This window comes from Podarcis vaucheri (assembly GCF_965113315.1).
Source record: "Podarcis vaucheri genome assembly, chromosome: 13".
NCBI lineage: Eukaryota > Metazoa > Chordata > Lepidosauria > Squamata > Lacertidae > Podarcis > Podarcis vaucheri.
In genome coordinates, this window is record NC_138751.1 from 27,913,098 (window position 1) to 27,934,476 (window position 21,379).

General features: G+C 49.6%; 1 protein-coding gene across 1 annotated transcript; it reads right to left on the reverse strand.

Moving 5' to 3' along the window:
* Positions 1-936: 936 nt before the first annotated feature.
* On the reverse strand, positions 937-12,061 carry CHMP2A (charged multivesicular body protein 2A; the record flags this gene model as incomplete). Its single annotated transcript, XM_082195723.1, has 5 exons — positions 937-1,666; positions 3,007-3,068; positions 10,703-10,833; positions 11,634-11,813; positions 11,894-12,061. The coding sequence occupies 5 exons, from the start codon at positions 12,059-12,061 to the stop codon at positions 1,542-1,544; spliced, it is 666 nt and encodes a 221-aa protein (XP_082051849.1). The 3' UTR covers positions 937-1,541.
* Between the last annotated feature and the right edge of the window lie 9,318 nt (positions 12,062-21,379).

Consider the following 21,379-nt stretch of genomic DNA (forward strand, 5'->3'; position numbering starts at 1 on the left):
TTACTAGCAGAACTTATCGCACCTCAGAATCTGGATCCCATCACAGAACTCGCGAAGTCTGATTCACAAGGACATGAATAAATAAGTAGAAAGACATAAGGCAGGTACACTACAAACACAAATCAGACAAGTTAGAAACCTGCCCTATCTGATCCAGACCCACACTCAGGATTGCTCAAAAAGCTTTGTGACGTCCAGGCTTTTCGTCTTAGTTGCCTCTTGCCAATTTTCATGTTTGCAGAATACTTTCCAGCCTCTCCAATTCGAAAGACAATCAGGGTGCCACAATATTCCAGTCACACCATAGCTGAAGTGGGTGGCACAGGGCCCTGCTAAACATTCAAGAGTGCTGCATTTCAACTCAAGTTGTCCATTCTGAGAATTTCAAGGTGATGGGCAGGCTGGGTAGAGTGGAACTTGGCGGCTGCTCCACAACCAGCGCCTGTGGTCATGTTTAAGAGGCAAGCAAACATAGTCAACACACTAAACCAGGGGCAAGGAACCTTTCACCTTCCAGATGTTGCCAAACTCTAACTCCCGTTATCCCAGCCACTGGCCCTCCTTGCTAGGGCTGATGGGAGCTGTGGCTCAACAACACCTGGAGGGCCAAAACTCTCTACGCCTGCACCTAAAACCTACAACAATCCCCTGCATGCAACACCTATGTACACTTCTCCAAAAGTCATGGGTTGTGTCAGAAAGCCAGATACACATCAACAGAAGTGCCAAGACCAGGCATAGGCAAACTCGGCCCTCCAGATGTTTTGGGACTACAACTCCCACCATCCTTAGCTAATAGGACCGGTGGCCAGGGATGATGGGAATTGTAGTCTCAAAAAATCTGGAGGGCCGAGTTTGCCTATGCCTGACTGAGACTATTGGGCCTCCCAGCTCTGACACTCCACCATGGGAGCAAGAGCAGACGCCACAGGAACGTTCAATACAAATCTACAACCTTTATTACAAGAGACAGACAGACGCAATGGCAACGCCCACCTGAGGCCAGGGAGCAGGGCTGTATATAAAGCTTTTAAGCCAGGAAAAGTGCCGGAGTGTCTCTCTCCCCGTTCGCGGGAGCAGGAGGTTATCAGCCAAGGTGCTGCCTGGTGCTTCTCTTCTCGTCTCACCGTCACCACCAAGGGGGGGGGGTTATTATCAGGGTCTGGGCAGGGGTTACAGTAGGGGATGTCAAACACACTTTCCCCCACCATTCAGGAGAGCTCGCCCCAGTCTCCAAACCACCCAGGCTTGTGGAATGGAGGCACTGACAAGTTACAGGAAAAAGAAAACCCTTTGCCTCCACGACCTCACCTAGTGATGCTTAAAGTCCTTTTTTTTAAAAAAAAAAAGGAAAGGGAGGGGGGAGCAAGAGCACTACACAGCTCCATGGAACCCTTTCCCACCCCTCATGCTGCCCACAGCCACACCCCTCAGGAGCCCGTGACGCCCTGCTCCCTGCCGCAGCAGAAGTCATCCCAACGCCAGGAGGGTTTCAAAGAGCCAGGCGATGGCAGAGGGAGGAGAGCCAAGCTCCATGCCCGCTAGTCCCGCCGCAGGTTCTTGAGGCGCTCCTCCAGGTCAGCATCTGCATCGGCAAGAGCTGCAGAGGAGGCTTCGGCTTTCTTCCCTGCCGCCACGCTCAGAGAACCGCCAGTTGAAGGCAAGTCTGGAAGGGAGAAGAGGAAAGTCTGAGGTGGCAGAAGGGACGCCATTCCCCGCCCTTCCCCCAGTTCTCGCCACACCCTTAGCACCCACCCCATACCCAGTAAGGACCCTGGGCACTGGGTAGAACTACATATGCATGCAAGAGATGTAGGCCACAACCACTCCCTACATTACCTCTTCTACCACTTTAACAATCATGGCTTCCTCCAAAGGATCCTAAGATAAGAACTGTAGTTCGTAAAAGTATGGAGAGTTGTCAGGGCAACCTTAAACTACAGTTCCCAGGATTCATTGGGGGAAGCCATGACCGCTAAGGTAGTATAAGTGGCTGTGAATTTATGGTGCGGCTCAACAACACCTGGAGGGTGTTAAAGACTCTTAAGTCTCTAACCTAACTTCTTTCATTTCTAACGTACATTGTTTCATTTCCTTACTATGTTTCAGTCTGTGTCCCTTCTGGGTTCTACATCACTAACAGGGTGTTTTTAAGCCAGGGATGGGGAACTTGCAGCCCTCTAGGTATTGCAGCCCTGTATATCAAGTTTTTAATGTGTGATGTTTTATTGTGTTTTTAATATTTTGTTGGGAGCTGCCCAAAGTGGCCAGAGCAACGAAGTCTGATGGGTGGCATATATATAATAAAACTGTTGTTGTTGTTGAACTACAACACCCACCATCCCTGTATCTGGAGGGCAAGAGGTTACCCACCCATGCTTTAAGAGGTAAATAATGAGACTTGATATCTTACTGGGCTAAACAAGAGAAATTTCACAACAGTCCAGTTTCTGCTTGCTCAGACTTGGTATCCCTGCCTACCAGAACGTAAGCATGTGGGTCAAGTGGTGGCAGCAGACCTACTATTGAAAATCAAACGCACCCCACAACTTCTGCAGTGCTGATCCTAACCCTGTTGTTAGAAGCGCTCTCTGACTCATCTGAACAAGAACATCAGTGTGTGCGTTTCTCTCAAAATCAGGGATGCTGAGGCCCCTTCAAAGCCTTTTGCAACAAGGTCCATTAAGTCCAGCACTCTGCTCCCTATAGAAGGTAAGGCAAATTCTTGTAGAAGAGGAATGGGAAAAGTGTGGCCTTCCAGATGTTGTTGGGCTCCAATGCCCAGCCTAGCCATCAAGGCATGAAGCTCCTCATCAAGGCATGAAGTTAAAAGGTCATTCCCCATTTGTCCTAAACAGGACCACTCCACTCCTTCCCTCCTGCCAACGGGCCTGATCTTCCCTGTCTGGGAACTGCACTGGTCTGCAAGGGCAATGTGAGTTGTGGCCTCTTGCCTTTGCCAAACTGTTCCTTCCACTCCTGTGTTCACTATGCACAGATACTCACTGGATAGCTCATCCGTCAGCGTCAGACCTAACTCATCCAGCACCTGGGAGACAACAGCGTCACTGTGAATGGAAGGGTAAGACAGCATGAGACCTCAAGATGCATCTGTGTCTACACATCCTGTTCTCCCTGCTCCCCTATCTGCCCCGCCCCCTGCAGCAACTGTTGGTAAAATTTTGGGTGAACTTATGTGTCAGGGGTTCAGAAGCAGAGAAGCAGAGAAGGGTGGAAACAGAGAGCGAGGGGGAGGAAGCCGAAGGGAGAATGAGTGATGATGACGACCCGAGATCTCCAAGCCTAAGCAGTGAGTCAGAGGACTCCCAAAAGGGAGCCCCAGTGAGCAGAGCAAGGGGGGGATCCGGGGGGACACCCCAGGAGGAAGGGAACAGAGGAGATTCAGAGAGCAGCAGCTGGAAGTCGGGACCCACGCTCAAGACTGAGAGCAGCAGGGAGGAAGGCAGCCAGGCATCGGGTTCCGGAGGCCGTCAGCAGGAGGGAGGGCACGAGTCAGGGGTGGTCACGCCCTCCTCAGAGAGCGAGGCAACGGTCAAGAGGAAAGTAGAGAGTTGGGCGCGCGCGCCAAGTTCAAATGCAGCGGAAGCTGGAGCAGTAAGCAGCCCGGAGAGTGAGCCAGGTCCCAAAGCCCGCCGAAAGGAAGCGGAAGGATCAGGGGGGTCAGCGTCAGAGGAGAGTAGAAGGGAGGAGTCCCAGGGGGGCAGAAGGACCCAGAGACGTAGGGAGAGGCGAAGGAGGTGGAGCAAGGCTAGGGTATTAAGCTGGTGTGCAAGAGGCGGGGACTCAGATGGGTCTTCGCCGACCTAGGGCAGAAGGTGTAGAGCTGCACGCTGCAGTTCGGAAATGAAACCTGTAACTCAATAAAGACTCTTTTAAAGTGGACGCTGTGTGGCGTGGTCCTATGTGAGCTGGGACCTGGTAGCAGCTCTGACAGTAAGACCCATCTCATCAAAGCTTCAGAAACCTGAAACCTCGCAGCGGGAGCAGAAGCCGCTAGGGGAGGAAGAGGGGTGTCTGTAAGCAAGCTCACAAAGGTTAGCAAGATGACGGAAGAACAGAGGATCTCCGCGCTGCAAGAGGCAGTGACCCAGTTGTCCTCAGAGGTATTGGCTTCCAAGAAACGGGAGGAGGAGACTACAGCCGCCTACAGAGACCTACACGCCAGGTTTGAAATGCTTGTTAAGCAAGGGCAACCGGGACCCAGACCGGAGGGCGTGGGATTGGCACGGAGAGCAGGAGGGCTTGTGGCTCACTTCGATGGGACTTTGCAACAGTACCCTAATTTTAGAGCAGACGTAATGTGCGCACTGCAACTGCTGGCAAAAGACTTTAGAGATGAGGAAGAGAAGGTGGGGTTCATATTGTCCCATTTGCATGGGGATGCCAAAGCCTGGCTGCGCAATTTGTGGAGGGATAAAGATCCGGCGCTTCAGAATGCAGATGCCTTTATCAAAGCGATGGATGCGTGTTTTTTGTCTACTATTGATGTGGATCTTGCCAGACGGGAGATTCATGGACTAAAACAAGGGAGGGCGAGCGTCCGGCAGTATCACGCCCGATTTTTTGCGCTGGTTAGTGCTTTAGAATGGGATCGGGATTCGCCCCCTGTCAGAGACCTCTTCTGGGAGGGTCTAAGTTCTGCGGTTAAGGATGAAATTGCAAGGGGGGAGAGGCCCCGAAGCACGCAGGAGGTGGTCCAAAGGGCGCTGACTGTGGGGGTGAGGCTGGAAGAACGTCCATGGTGCAGAGATGAAGGACGTGGAGGGCGCGAAGCAGCGAGAAGTTTCTCTTTCGTTCCGAGGGAAGCAGCGCGTGCGCAATCCACACCTCCGCCAGGAGGGGGAGGGGAACCGATGGAGGTTGGAGGTGCAAGGGCTCAGTCAGCAGCCAGAGCCCTAGCACCGGCAGCAGTGAAAGCGAAGCCTCCTAGAGGGAACAGGAAGTGTTACATCTGCGAGGATCCAGGCCATTTGGCGAAGGAGTGTCCCCGGAGGCTCCACAAGCACACTGCAGCCTCAGCAATGGTGACTGCAGCAACGCAGCAAGGAGAACCACAGCAGGGAAACGACGATGTCTGGCTGGAGACGGAGGCACTGGGGCCCAGCCAGACGCATCTGTGAAGCAGTCCCCAGCGATATTGCAACCCACGGATCCCCTCCCACCCAAACCAGTAGTGCAGCTCACAGCATCTCTCCAGCTACCCGACGGCGTCACTATCGAAGTGCCGCTTTCTGTGGATTCTGGAAGCAACGCAGACTTTATAGCGCAGAGCTTTGTGGAGCAGCACGCTATACAGCTATTGCCTGCCACTCTGCCCCTGCAAGTCGTCACAGTGGATGGCAGAGAGTTGCTAGGGGGGCAGGTGGTGAAGCAGACGCCACCGATGGTGATGCGCCTTGGCAACCACAGGGAAGTCATCAGTTTTAATGTCACCCAACTGTCGGACACGCCCATTGTGTTGGGCATGAGTTGGCTGGACAGGCACAGTCCGACACTGGCTTGGTACCAGAGACAACTGATCTTCGGCTCCTCTTATTGCGCAGAACACTGCATCCTGCCCCGACGGGAGGGAGAGGAGGAGGAATCACAACTGCAGTTGGGAACGTTGCAAGCGGTCCCCCACAAATACGCGAGCTTTTTGGAGGTCTTCTGCGAGAAGGAGGCGGACAAGCTACCCCCTCACCGGCCATATGACTGCAAGATTGACCTCCTACCGGGGGCGACGCTGCCGAAGGGGCGGCTATACTCCATGTCTGAAGATGAAATGCAGGAACTCAAACAGTTCATCGAGCATAATCTGGAGCGTGGCTTCATCAGAGAGTCCAAGGCAGTGGGGGGCAGTCCCGTTTTCTTCGTGAAAAAGAAAGACACGCCCCAAAAAAGACTCGTTGTGGACTACCGCCTTTTGAACCAGATGACCAAACCGTCTGATTACCCCATGCCCAGGATTGACGACCTCCTCGCGACGGTGCGCAAGGGACGCGTGTTCACCAAGTTGGACCTGCGAGGGGCGTACAATCTCATCCGCATGCGGGAGGGCGATGAGTGGAAGACGGCCATGTTCACGCCGCTGGGCACCTACGAATACAGAGTTATGCCCTTTGGATTACAAAATGGCTCTCACTGTTTTCAAGCTTTTATGCATCACGTGTTGGAGGGACTCCTCTACAAGACATGCGTCTGCTTCCTGGATGACATCCTGATTTTCTCTGACTCGCAGCAAGCTCACGACCGAGACGTGAGGGAGGTGCTCAGCAGGTTGCAACAACATAGACTGTACGCCAAGCTGGAGAAGTGCCAGTTCGACACGACGGAGGTGGATTTCCTGGGATACAAGTTGTCGGACAAGGGGATAGCCATGGACAGCACCAAGGTTCGTGCGGTATTGGATTGGAAGAGCCCGCGCAACCGGAAGGAGGTCCAGCGGTTTGTCGGCTTCGCCAACTTCTATCGCAAGTTTATCAAGGGGTTCGCGATGCAGACGGCAGCAATTACGGACACGCTCAGCTCCAAAAAAAAGAAATTCATCTGGACGGCGCAGGCGGAACAGTCCTTTCAAGCGCTCAAGCATCTCTTCGCATCGGAGAAGCAACTGCTGCATATCGACCCCAGTAAACCGTTGAGGGTAGAGACAGACGCGTCAGACAGAGCCGTGGGAGCTGTCCTGCTGCAGCGAGACCCGCAGGGGGTGTGGCGGCCGGGAGCGTTCTACTCCAGAAAGCTCAGCAAGTCGGAGCAGAACTACACCATCTGGGACAGGGAGTTGCTGGCCATTCATGCAGCTTTCAAGGCGTGGAGGCACTTCCTAATCGGCGCCAAGCACACGGTGCAGGTCTGCACGGACCACAAGAATCTGGAGCACTGGCGCACGGCTCAGTTCCTGAACCAGAGGCAGATACGTTGGGCGGAGTTCTTTGCTGACTTCAATTTCCGAATAGAGTACGTCCCAGGCGACACCAACATCATGGCGGATGCACTGTCCCGAAAACCGCAATACCTAGAAGAGGTGACGCCAGCGGCGGCCATGCACATCTTCGCACCGACGGCGTGGGCGTGTGCCTCAGCTACAGTAGACCTGGATGCGGTGCGACGTGCATTGCGGGACGACTCATTCGCGCAAGACAAGATGGCGGAACTGCTCAGAGGCACGGCTACCACGGACGAGTTCCAGGTGCGGGACGGCTTGCTCCTACGCAAAGGGGCTGTCTATGTACCAGGAGACGACCTTCGCGCCAAGGTACTGCAACAGTTGCACGACGCACCCACGGCCGGTCACTTTGGCACAGAGAAAACGATGGAATTAGTCGCGAGAGACTTCTGGTGGCCCAGGCTGAGAGGAGAGGTCGCGGACTACGTCGCAAGGTGCGACACCTGCCAGAGGGCCAAGCCGGTACACAGACCACCGGCGGGACTGTTAGAACCGCTGCAAACACCGTTTGAACCGTGGGAGAGGGTGGCCCTGGACTTTGTGACGGATTTACCCAGCTCGAGAGGCAAGACAGCTGTGCTAGTGGTGGTGGACTTGTTCACCAAGATGGCACATTTCATTCCGTGTGCGAAGGTGGCCACGGCGGAACAAACCGCCAAACTGTTCATAGATCACGTGTTCAAAGTGCATGGCCTGCCACGGTCTATCCTGTCCGACCGCGGACGCCAGTTCATCTCGTCTTTCTGGCAGAAGCTGATGGGTTTTCTAAATGTCAAGGTCAATCTGGCATCAGCAAGACACCCGCAGACCAACGGGCAAGCAGAGAGGGTCAATGCCATCATGCAGCAGTACCTGAGATGCTATGCCAATCAACAGCCTGCGACGTGGGTGGATTACCTGCCGCTAGCCGAGTTCGCTTACAACAACACGAAGCACGTGTCCACAGGAGTGACGCCGTTCTTTGCCAACAATGGGAGGAATCCCAGAACCTTCCCGGGACTGGAGAGAGTGGGGGAAGGAGAACCACAGACGGCGGACGCGTTCGCGTCAGAGCTGCAGGCGGTCCACGATCAACTCAGACGGCAGCTGGAGCTAGCTAAGCACGCCTACAAGGTGCAAGCTGACAAGCACAGGCGGGTTGGCGAAGTGATCCAAGTGGGAGACTGGGTCTGGTTGGCAGCCCACGCAGTGCCGACCAGGTCACTTGCCAAGAAGAAGTTGGGGCACAAGCAGATCGGTCCGTACCAAGTCGAAGCGCAGATCAACCCGGTAGCCTTCCGACTGGCGCTGCCGGAGGGTTCCAGAATGCATCCGGTGTTCCACAGGTCGGTGCTCACTCCCTACAAGGCACCTCACAGGTTCCAGGAGCCAGGGACGGCGCCAAGTCCGCTCCGGGAACGGACGGAGACGCGGGAGGTGAAGCACCAGGACCACATCAACGAGGTCACGGAGATTTTGGACTCCAGATGGGGGGAAGAGGGAGTCGAATACCTCTTAGCCAGAGAGGGCACCCGGGCCAGCGCCAATACCTGGGTACCAGACTACGCTTTGGAGGAACCCCTGCTCAAGGACGAGTTTCATGCCCTCTTCCCACACCAACCCATGCCAGCGAGCTTCTTCGACGACTGGTTGTTCACACCCACACTTTCTTCCAGCACGTTCCATGGATTCGACTCAGAAGGGGAACCCGCACGGAGCACCCGTTCCCCAGAAGGTTCACCGGCAGGTTCGGCATCAGGCAACTCGTATTGGTGGGACGATCGACCAGAGGAGCAATGGCGCAGGAAGTGGCTGGAGATGCCAGGTCGAGCGACCGACGCAGAGACTGACATGGACGTGTTCGGGGAGGACCTCGGGTTCGAGCACGGCGGTACAGAGATGGAAGAGCAACAAGTCAACGTCGACGACCGCGAGGGGGAAGACTCGGAGGTCTTCAGTTGGCGGCCACCCACGGGGAGCGACCTGTATCCAGCATTCCCTCCCATGATGATGGAGCACCCAGCACCCACACCTGACAGCGGGGAGGGGGGAAGGGGGGGCTTCGAGGGGGGGATGGATGTCAGGGGTTCAGAAGCAGAGAAGCAGAGAAGGGTGGAAACAGAGAGCGAGGGGGAGGAAGCCGAAGGGAGAATGAGTGATGATGACGACCCGAGATCTCCAAGCCTAAGCAGTGAGTCAGAGGACTCCCAAAAGGGAGCCCCAGTGAGCAGAGCAAGGGGGGGATCCGGGGGGACACCCCAGGAGGAAGGGAACAGAGGAGATTCAGAGAGCAGCAGCTGGAAGTCGGGACCCACGCTCAAGACTGAGAGCAGCAGGGAGGAAGGCAGCCAGGCATCGGGTTCCGGAGGCCGTCAGCAGGAGGGAGGGCACGAGTCAGGGGTGGTCACGCCCTCCTCAGAGAGCGAGGCAACGGTCAAGAGGAAAGTAGAGAGTTGGGCGCGCGCGCCAAGTTCAAATGCAGCGGAAGCTGGAGCAGTAAGCAGCCCGGAGAGTGAGCCAGGTCCCAAAGCCCGCCGAAAGGAAGCGGAAGGATCAGGGGGGTCAGCGTCAGAGGAGAGTAGAAGGGAGGAGTCCCAGGGGGGCAGAAGGACCCAGAGACGTAGGGAGAGGCGAAGGAGGTGGAGCAAGGCTAGGGTATTAAGCTGGTGTGCAAGAGGCGGGGACTCAGATGGGTCTTCGCCGACCTAGGGCAGAAGGTGTAGAGCTGCACGCTGCAGTTCGGAAATGAAACCTGTAACTCAATAAAGACTCTTTTAAAGTGGACGCTGTGTGGCGTGGTCCTATGTGAGCTGGGACCTGGTAGCAGCTCTGACATTATGTATTTTGTTTCATTGTGAACAGGGCTCCACTTGTTGTGCTATGCACAGAGGTAGGAGGGATACAGCAGCTGGGATTCTGCTGCTCCCAACCACCCTCAAATGTCTTATCCGCAGTCTGCCCATGTCCCTTGCATTTGAGTATTGCTCAGCTACGCACACAAATATACAAGCATACAATAAATTTGTATGTGCATGCACAGATGGGCAAAGAGTATATATTTCTCATGGATAATATCCCTATTGAGGAGCTTGCCCTTCAAGTGATGATGTCGTGGAGAAGGAAGCAAGGGTGCAACCAGGGGTGCAACTCACCCCACCCTCCGTCGCATTCACAGTGGTGCTCCACAAGTTAGAGGATGACTGCTCTAGTACAGAGCCCTCTCTACTCATGCAGACACCTGATGCATTTCAGAACCTTGGAAAATCAGGGTTCTAGAACTCATAAGAAACCCACACAATAGAAAACAAGAGTTCTAGAATGCACAAAGTAAAGCAGTTGCTCTCTAACTGATGGCCAGAAATGAAACAGAGTGAGAAAGACAAGTAGATTCATCCCCACTTCCTTCTCCATTTGATTTAACATGCCACAGATGATCTGAATGATCTCAAACTCATTCCGTTGTTCCCTTCAATGTCCACCATTCAGTGATGGTGGCAGCAGCAGCACCAATAACCTCTGTCTCAATTACCACATGCACACACCCTTTGCAGGAACCTCATCAAGAAATCAGAGTGGGCAAGCCCAGATTTCATAGAGGTTTAGCAGGAATACTGGTGTGGAAGCTGCTGCCTTCATGTGACCAAGGACAAGCGTCATTCCAAAACCTAAGCTACCTACAGAAGTTAAGAGCTAAGCAGCAATGGGGACACAGAGGCGCCCACTCCCCACTGTCTTTGCTTATGGACCCATAACCGTCCCCCATCGTATACACACCTTTCTTCTTCATCTTCTTCATCTCCCATGGCATCATCAATGGCATCATTCATCATCTCCTCCTTCATGTCCATGATCTCTGACTGTTTCTCAAACTCCATCATGATCTTCTGGATTTGCGGCAACTTGAGCTGAAAGAAACCCGTGAAGCCTGTTGTTACAGCATCCCAGAAAGAGACAGAGGCAGTCATCTGTCTTCCACACAGGTGGAAGCCATAGTAGGTTTAAGAACTTGTAGGAGCACAATCACATCACTAAACATGGAAAGCTGTCTTACCAAGAAAGAGGCAGGTTGAATTTTCATTTCTAAAGAAGCAATAATTAGAGACAACAGAATAAACAGCCCAGAACTCCTTACATCCAGTCTGGTGAATCCTCCCTTAGTGCAAGCAAGTCAACTGCTCCAGATGCTGCTGTTGTCTGGGAGAAGTAAGCTAAGGAAACTGAGGAAAGAAGAACTGTGCCCTGTCTAGGTCATTAGAAACATCTTTTCCCATCCTTTGATGATTCAGGAGCTTTTGAAAAAGGCCTTTCCACTTGTTGTTTTCTGCTAGGCACCCACAGCCGATTCTCACCCTTGACATCCTCCCATCATGTGTCCACCAAGGACACCCCATTTTAAGAAAGTCTGTCTTACTGCACATCCTGTTGCAAGAAACAGGGAGCTGTCTTTTCTCAGGCCAGACTATTTGTCCATATAGTCAAATATTGTCTACTCTGTCAGCAGCTCCCAGGGGTCTCAGGAAGAGAGGCCTTTCCCATCCTCTGCTACCTGGGATCCTTTATGCTGGAAATACCAAAGAGGGAACATGGCACCTTCTGCATGCAAAGAAGGTGCTCCAGAACCAGGCTATGGCCCCTCAAGTGGACTTTCTCTTTCTCTCTCCTGGCACTGCAGACCCCTAGCTGGACTGGCTTGGGGACAACCCACCTGTCTGTTCATAGTAGCCATGGCTTTGGTGACACCTTTCATTGCTTGAGCCATGGAGTTGTTAGACTTGAGGGTCTGTATCTTGAGGGACACTGCCTGGATATTAGCCCGCATCATGATGAACTTCTTGACGTAGCGCCTTGTCCTCACCAGGTCTTTCGCCATGATCTTCACTGCATCCTGTGGTTAGAGAAACAAGTTAGAGATGGAGATAAGGGTTGCCCTCCCCTCCGGTGGCACATCTGCACTTCCAAGCTCACCATCTGCCCCTGTTTAGCCATCTTCTTGATGTCAGCAATTATTTTCTTCTCTTGGGTTTCCAACTTCTGCCGTTCTCGGTCCAGCTCTCGCATGGCACGGTTCAGAGCCCGTTGGTTTTGCCGGAGCATCTCTTCCGGGGTTTTCCGGCGTCCAAACAGCATATCCATTGTGGCAGAAGATGAGTCAGCCTACAATTGTCAAGGCAGAGAGTCAGATGATGAGAGACTTGAGACAGATACATACATCTATCCTTATGAAGTGCTTTGTGGTAAGAGCGAAAGGGAGATCTGACCACTAGATGGCCACTAAAAAGAGGAATAATGGGTTACAAGGGGAACGACTACCAGAGCCTAATGATAAACATATTATACTGGGAACTGAGAAAAGCCCAGAGAGCGAGGGCTGAACAATATATCTGACCATAAAAATATCACAGAGAGAAAGCAAGCTATGGGTGATTTGACCTTACACCTTTCTGAAAGGAGCAAACACACATTTTTTTCCTCTTGCTTTGATCATGCTTTGCTAACAGGCTTGAGCCAACAGCGGCTTACTAACCCCTGTTTTTGACCCCCGTTTTTGCCCCGTTTCAGTTTTTGGGGCTGCTGTCATTTACTGCTTACCAATACTCAATATAATAATGACGAAACACCTAAGCACCTGCTATGTAGTTCGATGTGGAATTATTTTTTAATTTTATAAGCCACTCAGGCCATTGACCCAGGCCAGGGTGAAATCTTCCAATTAAAATAAAATAATAAATATCAGTTTGACTCAACCAATGATATTAACACTCTCCAAATCTCGCATCCCAGCACCAGCTCTCTGCTGCTGTGCGCACATAATAGAAACTTCATGAATTGAGTGAAGGGGCGTGGAATGAAAGAACCAAAGAAACAGAATGTAACTTCTAGAAAGCAAGAAGAAAAATAAAAAGGGAACACTCTTCTAGGCATGAGCAGACGCCCAGTATCAGCCAGCCTTACCCGGTTCCAAAGCACAATCTGATGTTTTGAACATCCACTGACAGCATACTGAACTTCTGGAGTAAAGCACAGGCATATTTTTGAGCAAACTTCTGTCTGTCATAGGCTGCAGACTACTAACTCAAGGTTAGTGGCAGAGCCCAAGACACAGCCTGTGTGACATCACAATGCTAGCATCACAATGCTGTAGTTAGCTGGGCCAGAGGCCCACCAAGCAATATGAGGAAAATGAAAGGGAGAGGAGGGTCTATAAAAGGCTTCCTCAAACTCTGCCCTCCAGATGTTTTGAGACTGCAATTCCCACCATCCCTGACCACTGGGCCTGCTAGCTAGGGATCATGGGAATTGTAGGCCAATAACATCTCAAGGGCCAAGTTTGAGGAAGCCTGGTCTATAACAAATGTTCAGAAATGCCACACACAAGATCCCTATGCCTACCCTTACAGAAGTCTATTGGTGGTAAATCCCATAACATGGTTCATGCACCAAACATATCTAAGAAACCACTACCCTCTCACCTCCATGATTATCCAAAAGTTTCTTTTTGTAACCTGCAGCTAGTTACAAAAAAATTTCCCCTGAAGGTTTACTGGTAGCTGAATCACTGTATATTTTGGTAGAAAGCTGTGAAATAACTTTAGTTGAGCAGAGTCTTACCAAGGTTAAAATGTAGGGTGTCCTTTTAATGCGTTATTCAACTCTATTATTTTAACTGACTACCACACACAACACAGCATGGCCCTCCATTGTGTCTCTTTGCCACTCTCTAGTATGACCAAGAGAGGTGTAAATCAAGGGGTGGAGCAAGGGAGGTAGGGGTTGGCTTCCTTAATGTCTACAGACACATGCCACAATCTGGGAAAGCCCAGGGCAAATTCGGCAGTAGAGATTTGGAGAGGAAAGGAAACGAGGTATCTCAGAGGCAAACTGTACACACATAACACCCTCCTTTACTTCTTTCTCCCTTCTTTCTGTGTGTGACTTCTTTCTGTCAGTCTACTGTTACATGCAGATCAGTGATACAAATCCAGAATGAATACATACCTAGGCAGAATGATAGGGGCACAGGACTGATGCTGCCAAAGAGACAAGCCAGGCATGGAAGAGAGTCACTTGGCAACCAGCCTGGAGATCTCCATCTCTTTCATACTCATACAGAGCTTCTGCATTAGCATCACATTCATATAGACTGCATAACTAACAAAAATTAATTACCCTGTAAAGCATTTTTGGCTCTGAATGTAATTCTTCAATTATTAAAGGGGAGGGACAAGGGGATAAAGGTCTATTAATGACTCTAATATAAAAATATAATGACTCTAATATAAAAATATAAAATGACCCTATTAATGACTCTAATATAAAAGAAAACCCATAAACAAGACCTGGAAGGCATTTTGAAGTATTTATGTTGAGCATATTACTGCTACCACTTTCATGTAAATTTATACATTAATGTGTCTCCCATTCAAGGATCAAAAGCAACTAAACTTCCTTATAAAAGCTACCCAAGAGAGGATTCTCCCAGAATAGAAACAGGAGTGAAAAACAGACAATGATTTTGACAGGTATGAAACCTGGCCAAGGGGTTCCTGTCATTAAGCTCCACTGAGACCACCAACAAACTGACAGAACTCTGCTGTTCAGTATTTTATGCTGTCGGGTGGAGGGAGGTTGGTTGATACTAGGGGTGGAGGAACTCAGGTCTGAGGCCCAAATGTGGCCCCTAGGGCATCTCTAGCTGGCCCTAAGGACCATCACCAGACCACAGCTCCTCCACAGCCACACATCCCTCTCCCAAGATCACAAATACCAACTTTCCTGGCCATATTTTACACCTTCCTTGAGTGTTTTCACCTGACTGGAATGCGTCCTTGATCTCTGATAATGCCTCATGCTTGCCAAGATGAAGGACAGATGTGTAGATAATAGCCTACTGTACAAAGGTAAACTTTACTTCTGTTGCTCTGACCAGTTTTGCCTCTGACCTCACCCATCACTGATTGCACAGAAGGGAATGTGCCCACCCCCCCACTCTGAAAAAGATTCTGCACCCTGATCCACACACTCTTTACTGTAATACCACACTTATTTGTTTGTTCATTTGTTTATTGCATTTATATGTTGTCTTTCTGCCATGGCACCCAAAGCATGCAATACCAAAAAAATAAATAAAAGGCTTATGGTAGACTATCTGACCACCACAACAGAGGGCGACAGCATCTACGAGATTTGACTGTAGGTTATCTAGAAAATCTACATTGTGAGGAAAGCGATACACCTCCTGGCAAGGGAGGGAGGGGAGAGTAAAAGGGAAAAGGGCAGCACTGTAAAATAATTACTAAATGTCAACTCATGGGATAATGTGGTGAGATTTACCGGGCTGAAAGGAGGGGCATTTGCTAAATTTTACTTTGTGTGACTCTGGGACAACCAGAAAAGTTATATCGAGGGCCTTCTCGGTAGTGGCACCCACCCTGTGGAATACCCTCCCATCAGATGTCCACAAAATAAACAACTATCTGACATTTAAAAGGCATCTGAAGGCAGCCCTGTTTAGGGAAGTTTTTAATGACTGATGTTTTAATGTGTTTTAATCTTTTGTTGGAAGCCGCCCAGAATGGCTGGGGAAACCCAGCAAGATAGGCAGGGGTATAAATAATAAATAATAATAATAATAATAATAATAATAATAATAATAATAATTCCATCGTAAATCTCTCTCTCTCTCTCTCTCTCACACACACACACACACACACATATATCATTACATATAATTGTACTATAATATGCTATGTTAATACAACAGGAAATAAGCGAGGGTGGGGAAGAAGAGCCCCACATAAGGCACCCAATCCTCTCACTTAAATCCTAAATCCACCAGCTGCCCCAGACCCGACACCATCAGCACAGCTTCCCTCTCCCCGAGCCCTGCGGGCTTTCCCAATCCCTCTCCCGGAAAAGGACAGGACACCCCCTCCCCATAATAACCCAGAAAAAGGGAAGCAGCCCCTTACCCAACAGCAACAACAAAAGCAGTAGCAGCAGCCTCAGTCCCCTCCTTTCCAGTCCTTGTTATTTCTTCCCCTTCTTCTTCCGCCTTGGCCGAGTTTACGTCATAGGGCGGGGTTCTCGCGTCAGGATCACGCGGAGGGAGGGCGGAAGAGGAAGCCGGACAGCGGAGGAACCATAGACACAGAGGGAAGGGAACGGCTAGAGAGTCCAACACAGCCGGCCGTTTTCTAATAGAGCCTGTTATCGCGCCAGAGTTAGAAAAGTGTAGAGAAGGCAATCTCACTATTTTCCTGTATCCTTTCCGGGTCCCCATCGAGAAACCACATTTAAATATTCCCCACATTTACTTATTTTTAGGGGGAGTGCGGCCGGAAGTGAGGGTTGTCTATATGGCAGAACAATGGAACAATGTGGCGATAGCGCCACATGCAGGAATTCGTCCTCTTTCAGTTGGGGGGGGGATGTTTTTTTTTAAAATTAATCTCTGCATTAGTATCAATGAATAGCTTCGAGGCGAGGGGAATTAAATGTGGGTTTCTGTGTTTACTCGGAAATCCCCTGTTCAGATAATGAAAAAGGTCGATCTATTGTTCCCTCTCCCGTGTAGAGACCTCAGAATTGCCTCGTGGAAATGCTCGGGACAAGCGTCTAGGCTCTAGAGATTAAGAAAGGAAGATGTTTTACCGTGCAGAAACGTGCTTTGCAAGGGCGAGGGGTCTAGGACCCCCCCAGCCTAGACGTTGTTTGACTTTAGTTCCCATCAGCCCTAGCCTGCATGGAGAATTCATGGCTCAGGGTGCCCCAACTCCCTGCATTATTATTATTTATCAAATGTGCATACCACCTGTCATCTGCTGATCTCAGGGCAGTTCACAGCATAAAAAATACAAGATGAAAACGAAAAATTCATAATAAGAGCAACAAGAACAAAGCCAACCGCTTGAGATTAATCTGCTATAATAGCAGAGTCAAGATCCTGGTGGATGCAAGTGATTTTTTTCCTCCATAATGCTTTGCAAACAAGTCACAGTGAGCTACCCTCTGTTCCACCACCTCCTTCTGGCCAGGCTGTAAGAGGCCTTGCACTACCTGGGCAAGTTCTGATGGTATAGCGAGAATGCAATCTTCTTTGCTGCCTTCACTGCCACTAGGTCCTGAGTCACCCCAAAGCCAGCAGTCTAGAAGCCCCCAACACCACCTGAGACCAGCTCTGTCAGGGAGACTGGGCAGCAAGGTGGGAGGTAAACCAGCAGAATCCCTTTGGTGTTGTTTTTCTAGACCAACACGTTATGTCATTTCTGTAATGTGATTCATGCTATGCAACTGTGCTGATTCATGCTATGCTGGGATCCAAAGGAAGTATGGCTTTCATAAATGCTACAAATGTTTCTGCAGTTGTTTGGGGAAGTCCGAAATCAAAGTCCTAGCAAACCACACCTGAAGACTCGCTGTCAGAGTAGGCAGTACAGTGGTACCTCGGGTTACGTACACTTCAGGTTACAGACTCCACTAACCCAGAAATAGTGCTTCAGGTTAAGAACTTTGCTTGAGGATGAAAACAGAAATTGTGCTCCAGTGACGCGGCGGCAGCAGGAGGCCCCATTAGCTAAAGTGGTGCTTCAGGTTAAGAACAGTTTCAGGTTAAGAACAGACCTCCGGAACGAATTAAGTACTTAACCCAAGGTACCACTGCAGTGCTTTAGAGGGACAAAAAAACCTGAGGGCAGCACCTATACACAAGCTTGGTATCTTACAAACACCATTGAATTAATTCAAGGGATTCGTGATATGCACAAGCAGTGGCAGGTTACATACAGGCACAACAAATGCTTTTGTTGGTGTGTATAGTAATTAACCACACTGAATATTCGGTGTAAGGGATGATTTAAGAGCTGCACTGCCAAATCAGACAAAGGGTTCTATCCAGCCGAGAACACAATTTCCTACGATGTTAAGCCAGATGTTTATTGGAAGAGCAGGACCTAAATGCATCAGCTCTCCCTTCTAGTACACCCCCCTCCATGTGTCCTAAAGACACAGCACAAAAGGATAGCGGACCAATGACAGTGGAAGGAAAGGGAGGGTAATAAGAAGCTAGAAAGACTCCCTTTTGAGATGCAGCTGCAAAAAGCACCTAAAAATTTATGGAGCATTATTTTAACCACAGACTGTTGTTTTTAATGTCTGCAATTTGGGTCAGCTTGATAATAAAAGATGTGTTCCATTATCACGTTGCCTAGTAGCTATTGAAATTTCAGTGCCAGATGGAGCTGAGCATACATTTCAGCCCTCAAACAATCCTTTTTTCAGGGTTATAGCCTAGGGAAACCAATTTTCATAAGCCCTCTTCTCCCCACCCCTCAGCTCCTTTGAACTCTTAACATTTTCAGTCTGCATGGTGCTGTGCATTGGTTATGTCTCAGGTCGTTCCTGTGGGCTAGATTACTGCTTAGAAGTATTCAGACAGACTGCTCGCTGGAGAAAGAAGATGCAGCCAAGAATTCTAGCTGCTGACCCCAGGTTCCATTGGTAGACTCACTACCTCCCAGTCAACAGCCAAGAAAATAGGATGAAAGATTACACTACCACCAAAAATGAGACTTATATCAATTGAAACAAAATCATCAACATTCTAAGTTGAGAAATTCAGAGGACCTCAGGTAATCACAAAAATCAGCACCACAAAGCACTAGGTTTCTAACAGGCTTATTCTATGCACAGGAACCACTATGATGAGTGATGTTTCATTGTGCTATCTAACCTAGGCAGACCCCAGAGGGTTGCAGTTTCTATTCCATAAATAGCATGTTGTCAGACCTGGTCGGTGGTTTGCTGTTGTTTCCAAGAGCAGCATTTAAAGACAAGGATCAGAAAGTCAGCCAGACAGCTACTGCAGAAAAGATTTCCTACTAGCAAAGGCTCTTCAAATATTTACCACCTTTTATTCCTTCGAATCCCCGCGGCGGGGTGCGCTCCCGCTGCTCGGTCCCAGCGCCTGCCCACCTAGCAGTTCGAAAGCACCCCCGGGGGCAAGTAGATAAATAGGTACCGCTTACCAGCGGGAAGGTAAACGGCGTTCCGTGTGCGGCTCTGGCTCGCCAGAGCAGCGTTGTCACGCTGGCCACGTGACCCGGAAGTGTCTCCGGACAGCGCTGGCCCCCGGCCAATAGATGTGAGATGGGCGCACAAACCCCAGAGTCTGGCAAGACTGGCCCGTTCGGGCAGGGGTACCTTTACCTTTACCTTTATTCCTTCTCTACCTTCACACGTCTTGAGCATACACCAACTCCCTACTAAACAGTTTACCGGCACTGTAAACTCAGTATTTTTCAGAATCAACCAACAAGGTTGCAGGCTGTAATTTTTATGCAAAAAACCAGCATCACCCACCTTGCACTGCCAGTGTTTACTTATTGCAGCAGAGCAGATGACATCCGCCCCGTTAATGTATTCCTAGAAGGCACACGTTTCACAGCATAGCAACCCTGGATTACTTGGAACCATCACAAAGATGGCAACTCTCTCAAACTGAAAAACTAAACTTCCTAAATAGAAAGATCATGTGGAAAGGGAATGATGTCACCAAACAAGGATTAATTAGGGTGAAATTTCAGCTCCTCATTCAGTCCCCATAGCAGTGGTCACCAAGTCAGCCTTGCTCAGAGGGTCATGATGCTGTGAGTGCAGATGTCCAGAAACACATGCAGAGATTTCTACAACAGCTGTCACAGTTGTCCATGTGTTAGTGCATGGGGGGGGGGGGATGTCAGCCAGAACTGTCTCCAGCAAGATCATAAGAAACTGAGATCAGCTAGGCAAAAATACAGAACACAAAAAAGCCGGTGGCCAGCATGGGGCTATTTCTCCCCATATCCAAGCAATCACAAACCAGTGTTGACAAACTAGGCTTGATAAATAACTAGGATTTCAGTGGGAGGACAAGTGGGGTGGAAGAGGGCTAAGCCTGCCCACATCAGAAATGTTAGCCTTATCAAGGGGTGACTAAGCTACACGCCCAATCAGTCCAAGGCAGCATGGTCAATGGTCAGGGATCAGAGTTGCCATCTCTGGTATACCACAACTACTTATCATTCTAGAACTCTTGCCAATGCACCCAAGATGTTTCAACAGTATAAGGCATACAAAGAGCATAAAGATAACTGCTTAGAGTCCGTTTGTCATTCTTTCTTGGGGGGGGGGAGATTTGGGCCCCAAATTTCCAATTCCTGCACAAAACACTCAGGCCATATTCAGTCTCAACACTTGGGAGGTGCCTTATAATTTCTGTCCACTTTTGATTGACAGGAATGAATAGCACACACTAGGGAACATGCAGTTCCTTTACCTGCAAATAAAATTCTCACGTCCTCAATTTCCGAATGAATCAACCTAAGATTGCCAAATGTTTTTATCTTTGGTTGTATTCACCATAGCACGTTCCTGCTAAAATGTCCCAAGCATACCAGCCACACTTCAACGGGAGTGGTTGAAGCAAAAAGTAGTGCTTGCAAGTATCCCAGTGCAAGAAACAGCACCCAAGAATTCAGAATAACTACTCCAGGAATCTCCACAGAAAATTTGAGCAGAACTCCTTTTTACATGCAGATTCCTTCATAATCTTTCACTGAAACCAGCACCAAGAAGAGTAGTTACATTGCAACTGCACTTTGCATAGCTGCACCAAAGTAGCTGATCTGAAATTATCATAGCAAAATCAAATCAGAATTCACAACACTCATCCCTAGACTATACTTGGGAAAGTGTTTGTATCTGTAAAATGGGAAGTAGGGAGAACATTATGGTCACTGTGCAAAATGGTTAACAGCAAAGCAGTTTTAAGTATGTAATAAGCCCCACTCAAGACAAAACTTGCTTCTGTGTATATATGCAAAGAATTGTGGTCACAATGCTCTATGTAGACAAATGCAAAGCGTACACACACTTCTTAGCTGTGTATCATGCAACAACTGAGGACCAGATCCAATGCAAGGAGCTTTGAGCACTGACGTTGTTCTGCAAGCAGCAGCGCAAGACGTACCACACAAAGCTTAACTGTCAGAGTAGAAGTGTTTGCACTAGGAATCATACATCTTTCGTGGGATATTTGGATTTGGCTGTTGCGCTATGCCAAGAGCAAGGCTCTTGCTGGCAGAATGGCTGTTGCCTGAGCAGACTGACACAATTAGGCATCGTCCTGAATCTCGCTCATAGAGAGAGACCCAACCCTTGATTTGCTTTTAATTTTTGAAGGTGTCCTAACGCAGAACTGAACCAAGTCTTCAAAGGAATAAAATAAGGTGGGGAGGTGAAGTTTTTCGCAAAAGGTATAGTTTCTATAGCCCCTCTTCGGCACACACGTCCAACTCTTCCCCCCACCCTTCCTTCCTTGGATCATCTCGTTTCCAGCAATGCAAGAAGCACACAGGATCTGCTTGTCTCAGTGGATGGCACATGGGGGGCTGAAGAAAACTGCATCCTATGCAA